Below are 12353 nucleotides of genomic sequence, written 5' to 3' on the forward strand. Positions count from 1 at the left end.
ATCATGATACATGACAGTGTGTTGTGAGTCAAATGATCATCACATGAACATATGTTTTGCGTCACATGACTGCAGCGTAATGAAAACTCTTTATGAATCTTGCCCTTATGTGAGTTCGCTACAGCAATGTTATCTTCTCAGAAATGCATGACTAGGCATGGCTTGATTAAAGGCAATGAAACCAAACTGCACCTGACGTACTTGCTGCTCCAGGCAGAAACAAGCTGCACCACCTGCTGCTCAGTATGGAATTATGTTTAATGTTTTTATAAGAATAACAAAATTATTATTTCTGTATGAATTAACAGAGCTATTGTCTTGAAAATATTACATGATCTGGGTGCAAGTTGGTATAAATATGTTTGAAGTTTGAAGTTTCAGCATGTGTCTATGCCAGTTCTAAATGCATAAATCAATCCCTGCTAGCACTGTATTATCTGTGATGTCCAGTGAGGTGCTGTAATGTGTATTTAGCAGTAGTGATGACTTGGTGCAGACAGTCTATGCTATTCAACTTTTGATAAGGATATGGAGATATTTCATGCAAATTATTCAACAAGTTAGGTAAGGTGAAATGGGATTTAGTGTTGAACTCAAAGTTGCTTGTACTAAACTACCACTGTCACTGGTCTAATGCTAGCTCAATGAGTACCATGTCTCAGTTTACACTGATCCTCTGTGATACTGGGAGGGTAGCTTAGTGGTTGAAGTGTTTGCTGGTCACGCTGAAGAAATGTGTTTCGATTCCCCACATGCGTACAGTGTGTGAAACCCATCTATGGTGTCTCCTGCTGGGATATTGCTGGAATATTGCTAAAAGTGGTGTAAAACTAAACCCACTCACTTTGTCACTCACTGTGTACTGACTTAGCTGTACTCATTCCTAGCACCAGCTGTGGTTTGACACAGCCAGGAATTAAACTCACCCACAACTCCTTATTGAGCAGATCCTCTGTCTGTCCACTAGACCACAGAATACGTTTGAGCTATAAGACCACAACATATCGCTGTGCATTCTTGGACATATTTCAACTAGACATTAAGCTTTCAGTGTGACACTTCCATGGCAATATCAAGTACTATTTTTTTGTTTGATGATATCTCCATGTGTCTGTTGCTTTTTTGAGCTCTCAGACTATCCCTATCAAACATTTTGTAGTATGTCAATGGGAAACGCATTTGTGCTGAAGTAAATGAAGGTGTGTGGGTCATGTATCCTTATATGTAGTGTGTATGATGACTTTTCATACATTAATCAAATGTGCAGGGACCTTGGCCCCTTCCTCAAAACAATCGTAGCACTAGAACAGTCGTAAGTGTAATCAAGTTATGGGAGTTACAGTCAACTTGGTGCTACTATTGCTGTGAGGAATAGGACCCAAGGGGCCCTTTCATGAAGCAACCTTAAACAAGGTTAACCTTAACTTCCATTCTTTAACATTGCACAAAGGTTAACTTGGTGATTTATGATCACCTTAGTGCTTTGTGAAAGGAGGCCCTTGTCCACAAAGTGATCATAGCACTAAGACCAGGGAACACCCAATCTTTCTTTAAAAGGGGCGGTGGGTTAACCTTGTGGTTATAGCATTTGCTTGTCACACGAACAACCTTCATTTGATTCTCCATATGGGTACAATTTGTGCCCATTTTCCACCGTGGTATTGGTGGAATATTGTTAAAAGCAGCATAAAACCATATTCTTATCTTATTAAGCTTGCAACAGTTGCTTTGTGGAATGGAGGCCAGGTGTTTCACACAACCAGCATGAAAAGAAAGTATTGATGTTATGCTGAATATTTGTTGACCTTAATATGATACATTGATATCTCCTTATAGCAATGCAAGAATACTTCCCAAATGGCTTAGCTGATGACCTGATGACAATGTTTTGTGAAAGATATGATGTTGAGCAAGCCTCTGAAACTTAAATCTACACAGACCAAAGTATGAATGATTTCATGTAAACATAACATAGTAATGTCCGTTGCTGATATAAATTGCACTGAAAAATCAAAATGTCTCACAATAACTGTACAGTATTATCATGGTTGCGTTGAACCTTACTCCTGTAGTTTCTGTGTTGGTGTTCCATTTTGTTCTTTTTGATGTTGGTTAGTTCCCATGGTTACCAGTTTGCGTTGTGTTAGTATTGATAACATCTTGTGTAGGAATATGTATTTATCAAGTCAATCAAAGTTTTCATGTTTGCAGATTTTTGGAACATTTATGACATTTGTAATGAGAGGCCTAGTCACCCATAAGAGGGTCAGTAACATTGGTTTCACTTGCTGATTTCTTGGCGGCCGTCACTTATTGTTGGCCTCTTACGGCTTCAGGGTCTAGCAGTGAGGTTTGAAAGTTTGTAAGTTTGGAATTGTAAATTTCTCCAAATATGAAGCCTGACAACTTTAAATTACGAAACCTACTTCATAGAACTTCCTTGAGATAAGTCTGAAAACGTTGCACGACTGGTGTAATGTTATACTTCGAACAAGACATGTGGGATTCGAGGTTAGATTAGATCCTCTGTATACTATCTTGGTTGTGAGAGACAACAAGATGGATCTACTGGTCAAAGGTTCTTTCACGAAACAACCTTTACTATGGTTAACCTTAACACCCATTCTTTCACATTGCACTAAACTTACCTTAGTGTCTTACGATCGATTACCTTAGTGCTTCGTGAAAGGAAGCCACGGTCATCATACCTGAGTGACCTCAATCTTTGCTTCACAACACCGATCACTGGATTGTATGACCCAAACTCAATTATTTCCAGTCTATTGTCATATAGCTGGAATATTGTATAACATTAAAGACCGGAAGAACTTTGAGTTTTGCAACAACACTAATTTGGAATTGATTCAAACAGTCCTGCCAGGCAGTCAACCTTCCTGTTGGTCAGTACTGGTCGTCAGTGCATTGGTACAATTACTTATTATTTCCAGGTTGTGGCTGTTAAGGATATCAGCTTGTTGGTTTGATTATTGATGTTATATAAGAGTTATAAATACCCAGTAAATGATTAGCCTGTCAAAAGAGAGAAAGGGCATCATTGTCCCAGGCACACTTGTAGAGAACCTAATTTGAAGAAATCTGTTACACAATATAACAATATTGTTTATATAATAGAATTAATTTTATGCTGTGACAGTAAATATCCTTTTGGTGTTTTACTCATTTCTGTTCAGCAGAATAGAAAACTGTCTGCTTTTGAATTTTGAGGAGTTGTCAGATCAGTAGGCAACATTTGAAGAGAATGTTAAGGCATTTTCATGATTTTATTGACTTTTGATCGGTCATGATTCTTTATATCAGAGTTGAAAAAATTGTCAGATTTGAAAAATGTCTACTTCACATTTTGGAGGACTATCATTTTCCTAGTTAATAAAGCATGATCGGGAATAATGGGTATGATGTTCCAGAGTTGTGACTTTCAGCAAGGTTAAAAACCTGTTTCTGGCAACATGATGTAACCATTCCCGCCCAACTAGTCATCTTATGCTCTTCCATGGTAAAAACTTCTGATAATCAGTCTTCATACCATCAGCTTATCCGTATAAGCCCTGAAGCTTTAATTGCACTGGCAATAGTCGTGGTTTTTAGGTGGATCAAGTCACTAGTGTTGAGTTCCATACACTCACTCTGAACTAATCCTGTAGTTGTGACTTGGGTAAGCTAGGGATGACTGGTATAGTTTGTCTGTAATTGTATTTTTGAGAAATAACAGAATTAAACATGTTCAAGTGTAGCTTTGAACTTAAGGTGAAGGTCACAACATGATGCTAGCAGTACAAAGAATGTCTATTATGAAGCACTTTGTCGACAATGACCTTTCATGGATAACTTTCTGTTTGATTCTTCATGTCACTATTTATGTTATTGTTTAATTGTAGGTCTACTTTGTAAATGGTGTGATTATGTATGTAAATAAGGATGGAGAATGTGCATACATTGATTGTTTGCAGTCTCCATTTCAGCCTGGCAGTCATGGTGACTGAACCCTGTCTCTGCCAGTACTGGTCAAATTTTATGTCTCACATTAGACGTAGTCATACAGTATTATATCAGGGTGTACTCATACATGACTATTGGTTTCTGATCTCCTGTAGTATCAGGGTGTACTCATACAGACTTGTTGAAATCTGAACTCCCACACAGTGTCAGAACTGTTTGAATCCTACTTTCCACATAGTTTCAGGGTGTAGTCATATGCAGCTATTGGAAATTAAAATCTAACCCAACACAAATTTTCAGGGTGTACACTTATAGATCTGTTGGAATCTTACTTCCTGCACAGTTTCAGGGTGTACTACAAAACTATGGGAATCCCACACAATAACCTCCCACCCAATTCAAGGATGTATTCATCAAAAACTATTGGTTTCTGGTCCCCCATTGTCATAGTATACTCATACAGAACTTATGGAATCTTACCTCCCACACAGTGTCAGAACTGCTGGAATCAGTGCCACAGTGTGTCATACAGTCCTGTTTGATTATTGTTTCCCACAGTTTCAGGGTGTTCTCATACAGAACTATTCTATTTTTACAGAACACAAAGTTTCAGTGTGTACTTATTAACACTTACTGGAATCTAATCTCTGATGCTGTCAATATATGTCAATATATACTTATACAGTACTGGGCAAGTATAGCTTCCCACACTGTCAGGGAGTCACGGTGCACTCATACAGTACTGTTCAATTAGAACTCACTCAGTGCCATGAATCACAACATATTCACTGCATGTGTGTTTACTTAATGGTTTACTGACAGCAAGCTTTAATGAGCAGACCCACTAGGTGTGCTTTGGACCAGAGATGTTAGGAGACATGACTGACAGCAGGGTTTTTTATCTTATGTACACTTGTCCTCACATCTTACTGTGATACAACATCTATACTCACAGCATCCTTGGATTCTTGGTATTTCTGTCTTGACTTCTTATCATTCGTCATTGAAACGAAACTTGTGATCATCAAGGGATATGATATGAAACAAAAATGAAAAGAAAGTGCAAGAAATAATGTACTAGAATTTCCAAGTAAGAACCCATGGCAAATTTGTAAAGAAATGGCATTTTGATCAAAGAAATTATTTTAAATTGATAATCAATCATGATTGGAAAGGTATTTTAGCATTGTGTTTTAATATTGCATTTACTTGAATACTACAAAATGTAGGATAAAATTATTTTTATTGGTCCTTGGTGAATATCAGTGGACAAAGTACCTTTACCATGGTGTTTAACCAAGTTTGTTATATCTGTGGTGAAATGGGAATTTGTTTCATCTACTTTTGTGTGAACCAATTTGTTGCATTGATGTTTCTTGGCATTCATGGGGAATGACTGGCCTATGCACCACAGTTTGCTGTGGAGAGCTACCTCCCCTTGGGCATACAAGAGACCTTTGATTTTGTTTTGAACCCTGATTATGTTCCTGTTTGTTGAATTCATATCTGTACTTTGTTCCACATGAGTGATAGACATTGAAAACCTAGAACTCCTTGAGCCAATCTTTCACAACAAACTTGTGAAGGTCTGGCTTAGAATGTTAGCCTTGAGTAACCCATGCTTGTCGTAAGAGAGGACTAATGGATCGGTTTGCTGACTTGGTTGACACGTCATTGGTTACCAGTTGCGCAGATCGATGCTCATGCTGTTGATTACTGGATTGTCTGGTCCAGACTCAACATTTACAGACCGCTACCATATGGCTGGAATATTGCTGAGAGCGGCGTAAAATTAACCTCACGCAGTCCTTCCACATCAAGGTGACACTCCATGACATAAATAAAATACACTTCCAGATGGGTGCATACTTTGTGAAACTTCATTCCATTATTTTGTGAGATGGCCATTAGTTCCAGTGATACTGAACACCTGCCTTACGTATCCAAGGATGTGCACAGTGTAAATTAAGGGGAAAAAGAAACGATACCAAGTCGAAAATTACTGATATTACAAAACGTCAAAGTGCAAAGCGAATATTAATGAACGCCTACAAGCAACATGCATACACCCATTGCCCATACACCTGTTATCAAAATTCACTTTCCTTTTTCACACTGGTGGTTTTGTTGTTTTGTAATAACAGTGATTTCGAGTTGGTATTGTTTTCTTTTGCCCGTTGGTATAATTTTGAATATGTCAGTGAGGGAGGGTGGGATAATCTGGTTGGTAAAGTATATGCTGGCCATACCGACGACAGGGTTTCATTCCTTACCAGGGTACGGTATGTAAAGCTCATTTCTTGTGGAAAAAAATTGGATATTACTGGAATATTGTGAAAGTCACCATGAAACCTAACTCATGCTTAGTCACTGAAACCACAACCCACATATCTTGTGTCATAGATACTCAAATTCTGACTCTTCAACCAGTTTATGTTTTCCAAATTGGTTTGTGACTTTTTACTGTTTTGTGTATACTTTTGTGTATAATCGAGTCTGGTAAGTTGCAGGGGAATATTTTGCAAGTCAGATAGGCTGTAGCAATGTTGCTTGTGCCTTCATGCTGCTTCTGGAAATGAATCCACTCCCACCATGTGAATATGTACCATAACACTAGTCACTTTTAGTCCATTTCATGTCATTTTATATCATTTTGTGTTGAGCTGTAGTTACTTTCATGTTATCATGTTATATATTCTCATCCTATTTGAGTTGTAGTTGATTGTAGTTCATTCCTAGGATTTTGTGAGGGTGTCAGACTCGCTGAGAGCTGTGCCCAGATGTTTACAGATCGATTGATCATTGCTGATACCGTTAACTATGTTAATAAAGGTATCGTAACCAATTACTGCTTGTGTTTGGTTTTTGTTGGACTGACGGGAAGGATGTAGGGAGAAGCGAAAATTGCTGAAAATAACAGTTGAATCCAGTAGGGATTGTCTTGTAGAATCTGTCCCCATAGATCCAATGACTAAGATCAGGCGTCAGACTACGTCTTTGTGTTAGTGTCCATGTGATATGGGCCAATGTTTATCATAGCGGTCACCTGTTTTGATGATACAAAGTTGATTATTTACAGCCCATCAACACATACTCATAGAAACAAACAAGGGAACACATGAAAGTGCAAGCGTTCCTTTATTCTTACCTAGGTGTCTACACAAGATTGCACTGTTCATGAAATAAGCAAAGAAACACTTGTGCTTTCATGTGTTCCTTATTTGGTTCAATGACTATATACGAATTATATGACGTGCAACAATGTACTAAAATATTTCAAGGAAGTTGGTACATGTGAAGGCAAGTGTATGTGTGGTCAGTGAATCAAATTTTTGCTGTGGAGGCATGTATCAGCCAGGTAAGTAGCTCCCGGAATGTGTACAACAGCAAATCTGATCTTCATACCAAAAGAAGCAAAGAAACCTTGTCATTGGGATAGGATGGAATACCAGCCTGTGATGGTTGTGAGGGATGACTAAATGAAATGGTTATGAAATGTGACTTGACTGTATGGCATACCCCACTGCGTGTTTCATTGTTCATGCTATCAATCACCAGTTTGTCTAATCCTGACTACTGTTTACATGTACTGTGTTAAACAACAAAATAAATGGTAGATTTAGCTGTGACACCAACTGTTTATTGGGATGAAGTAATTTCTGGTGCAAATAGAAGGTAAATGCAGTTTTTGTGAGACATTGATATAAATATTATCTGGATCATCAAAAAGGTTTGATACCCAGTAGGTGTAGCAAAATGATAGATACAGTCCAATCAACTCTTCACAGTTTTAAGTATTCAAATTCAGTGTAATTCAGTCAAATGATCCAAAGGGTTATCAAACAACAACCAAGAGGAAATTCAGCAAAATTTCACCACCTCTAAAAGGGCTTATGTCAAAAGGTGTGAGCATGAAAATCCATTTTGTTGCTTCTTTCGAAAGATGACATGACGGTGCTGCTTCCAATATGACCATTGGCAGAGGGAACAGGTCAAAATGGCAACCCGACAAAATGGCAACACCGACCCTAGTCAAAATGGCCACACCCAAAAGTCAAAATGGCCATACAGAAAAGTCATATTGGCCACACAGAAAAGTCAAAATGGCCATACGACAAAATGGCCACACTCCTTGGCAGAGAGGTGACCTAGTGGTTAAAGCATTAACTCCTCATGCTGACGGCCCGGTTCAGTTCCCCACAAAGTTACAATTTGTGAAGCCCATTTCAGGTGTGTCCCATCATGATAATGGTGGAATATTGCGTTGTAAAACCATACTCACCCCCTCGCCCACATAGCAATCGAGGCTTTCAAGGTAACTAAAACTTCAGAGTTCACCGAGTCTGTAAAGAAATCAATAAAAAAAAAACCTTATTACGCAAATGCAGGATAAATTGAGCTCACTTAATCATACGTTCATGTTTAGATTAAACATAAGTTGGAACTAAGTTACAACCTGACGTCACTGCTAAACGGTGTCCTTTAATCCGACCTCTGATACATGAGACAAAAGGCATCCCTCCAAGTGAAATACCCAGCCAATGGTAAAGCTATCCGCCATTTCTTTACCCCCACAATACGACCGAAGATACAATTCAAAGTCTGCAAATCAAAGAAAGGCAACCTATCGGTCAGAAGGCAGTGTTCGAAGACCATAATGGCCCTCCTTTATTGCGCTATCGCTAAACCGACACTGTGCTGTTCGGTAACTCGGGTAAACACTTTCGATAATGGGTATAGATAGCAGATAGGTACAGCATTCATACAGAGAAAAGGCAGCCTTGTTGTCAGTTAGCATGCCCGCTTTGTACCATATGTCGATCTGTCAATACTAGAACTAGAATGCAAGCACACGTTGGTTGGGAAGAGAGCACCTGAGACAACAACTCCTGGATATGTTTAGAAAGTAATAATTATTGCATGTATATAAACTGCGGATTCTGATTTTGCATGAAACAACCGGATTGTGCTTTCTGTTGGATTGAATAGGAGGATGAGAGACGAAACACACAGTGTGCAGGAATATGTTGCTGTCGTGTAAGAGTGGTCATTTTGGTAGTGTTAGGATAGATCTCTGAAGGTGAGCCTGGACGAACAATACAGGCAGGTGTTTAAAGCCCCCATATTCGGAGACTACACGGGCAGCTCAGAGGTATTTCCGAATGATATTGGAGCGCGTCCTGTAGCTTAATAATTCATACATATTTCTTCGGGTATGAAAACGGATGAGCTGTGATCTGAGCTGTGACAAGCAAGTATATGTCACTACTGGAAAGGATCTAAGTGAAAATTCCATTAGTGATTTTTATTTTCCGAAAAATCAAAACATTCCCCGTTGCGGTAGAAAAATCGACCAACATTCAATATTCACACGTGCTTCTACCAAACTGGTTGCAACACCATTTCAAGACAGGCAGTGACCAAACTGTCGTCTGCTTTTGGAATACATAACTCATTTGGTTCTAGTTTTGAATAACGTTTGATACAGGACACGTGAAGAGCAACTCTCGTACAGAATGAGTGCCAAACAGACACGGACGTGGGAACAATACATCGGCGCACTTCTCGAGAGGGGCTACGTCACCCGAGCCGCCATTTGTCGCATCAAGGACGGCAAGAGGTGGGCGGCAAGTCCGCGGTTTGACGTCACTGCGGCAGAAGTGATGGCTATAGCAGCAGGATTTGAAGACGGGGGTGCCAAGCTGAGAGAGACGGGGCTCTGTGTGGGTTGCACCCAGTACACCCTGACCAGAGTCAACACTACAATGATGGTGGGACGGTGTGCAGCTACTGGGTCGGGCTGTGTCATATACAGATGCGGATCCTGTTTTGTGATAGGCGTGTACGAAGACTGTGCGTGTGCAGGAGGGTGCTTCAGCATTATCACACGGATGGGCGACTACTTGCGGTACGACGGTTTCTAGGGTGTTTCTCAATGGAGAGGTGTACATACCTGTTTCAAGGATACAGTGTTTTGACATTTTCTTGGTGATGGTTTAATACTTTAGTGTATCTCCTTCGTCCTTCAGATTGTCATTACATGGTGTGAATGTCGCGGTTATTTCTTATAAGAGTGAAACCAACATTTAAATACAGATAGACTGGTTCTAATCATTTGCTTTGTATCTCAGTTACGAAGGACATAACGTTGATGCTTCCACGAATATGACAGTGTTACAGAAAGATCCAAGAGTCCTTCTTTCGAAAATCTTTACAATCAGTTTGCTCGAGTCGGCTGTCCATCCATGTCAGCGTCTCTGCGGCACAGTGCCAACCGTCCCAAGCACCAAGACATGAAGATGACGGTAACACATTCGTAACCAGTCAACAACCCCACACTAACCACTCTGTACGAATAATCACCGAGAATAATAATGTACCATGCCGAACAGTATTAAAAGTTCTGAACGAATCCGGTAAAATGAGTTCAGTCTTTTCTGTATCTTAACGAGTATTGTATTAAGCAGATCTTCCACATTTGCGACCCGTTATTCATTCCAACGGTGGGCATGGGATGGTTAGGGAATAGAGGGAATCCTGGAAAGGTGGGTGGGTGTGAGGGGGTGGGGTTGTCATTAGGCATGGGGGCATAGGAAGATTTTAGAAAGTGATCAACTTATTTTATGACACCCGCGAAGATCCGGGTTAGAATTAGTTTTGAATAACCCATGATGTTACAGAAGGGATCAGATGGTAAGACTCGCCGACTAGGTTGCCATCCATCGTATCCCTGGGATCCATCGTATCCCTGTTGCGTACTTGGATGCTCATGCTGTTGTTCACTGGGTTGTCTGTTCCAGACCGCCGACATATAACTGAAATATTGCTAAATACGCCGTAAAACAACAAAACAAATCGGACATACACGATTGTATAAAACAAAGTACTGTCTATGTCAACTTCTTCTGTATTGTATACATGTTTCTGGGCTTTCCCTTGCCAATTCGCTGTGTACACACAGCGTTGACACCCATTACATTTTGTCCTATATACATGCAGCTGAATACCAACTTCTGTATGCCTCTCAAGAACCTCAAACATATTTGGATGGTGCATCGAAGAAGAGCGTCTGATGACTGACAGTCCGACATTTAATGTCGACTGCAGCGCTCGCTAAACATAGATCTCATTACTTGTAGATTCTTTAACGTTGTAGAACTGTTTAACATTCTGTTTGAAATGACAATGAATTCCTTCTGAGAACAGAAGTTGAAAAATACATTGGCTTGAAGCAAGTCCTCTATTACTTATTGCCATTGATTCATGAAGATGCATATCACTTGAATAGACTTAGGGGCTTTCTGGGTTTTCTTCCGAATTTTGTGGCTTTTTTCTCCTAAAGTAAACAAAATACTTGTCTTGTGAGACCTTGGTGTATGTTCGGAAAAATGTTGGATGTATGGTGCAAAGCGTAAAGACTAATACAATAAATCATTATTGCATAATACCATTATGAAAGTGGACAAATGTAAGAATGTTAAATTTGGGATTACGATCCCAGTAGAGTACAGATTCAAGTAGTTTGGGGTTCGCTCGCAACAGAATGAGGCACCACTCGGTTCTGGCTGAGTGGGTTAGATCACTGCGTGCTGGCGTTACTATATAAATATCACTTTTGTTACTACATGGTTGATTTGTGCGAAAATACACATACTATATATGTTTAGAGGGTTAGACTAAAGAATAAAATGTGAAGTGATTATACTTTTGATACACTGATATTGTTCTTGTGCTTAAATCCCTACTCTAGCCTCAGGTAAGGTGGATATGTACTGTAAAGTGGGGATGATGTGAAGGATCCATATGGATCCGAGTGTCCATATTCAGTGATCAATCATCGCCACCGTCTTTATTACAACAGCATGTACATGCTTCAAACGTGTGCAGGTGTTGGTGTTTCAGTTCCCAAGGTGACGGAAATCTGAGCCTTCACGTTGCCATGGTGCTACGTGGGTTAATCTGCTATACGTTAATAATGAAGTGATTATGAGGTTATGTAGACTTACGTGTTATACATGCGCGTGTCCAATTCCTATTTCATAACGAGTAGTTACAAGGACGATAACAGTCAATTATACAACTCCCGGTTCTTTAGAACTTGATACCACAATTCGTCATCATCATGGTTAAATGTATGCACATTAATGTTTCCTCCATCATGCGAACTACTTTTAAACACATACTGGACAAACATAGTTAGGGATATTTGTAAATTTTGAAATTATGAATAATGATACATTTATTCATTGACACAATGATAAAATATCAGTCATAAAAATACCAATATCCCTAGCTAATTTTGTCCAGTATATATGTATTTTGTAAATGTATATGACCTCAAATAACGTACCACCTATCTCTAGGGCTTACGAAGAGACACGTTTATTAGTGGGTGG

General features: G+C 39.4%; 1 protein-coding gene across 1 annotated transcript; it reads left to right on the forward strand.

The window, feature by feature from the left end:
* Nucleotides 1–9473: 9473 nt before the first annotated feature.
* LOC137291994 (profilin-1-like) lies at nucleotides 9474–9881 on the forward strand. The gene has a single exon (XM_067823547.1). The coding sequence runs from the start codon at nucleotides 9474–9476 to the stop codon at nucleotides 9879–9881; it is 408 nt and encodes a 135-aa protein (XP_067679648.1).
* Nucleotides 9882–12353: the final 2472 nt, after the last annotated feature.

This window comes from Haliotis asinina, chromosome 7 (genome assembly GCF_037392515.1).
Source record: "Haliotis asinina isolate JCU_RB_2024 chromosome 7, JCU_Hal_asi_v2, whole genome shotgun sequence".
NCBI classification, from domain to species: domain Eukaryota; kingdom Metazoa; phylum Mollusca; class Gastropoda; order Lepetellida; family Haliotidae; genus Haliotis; species Haliotis asinina.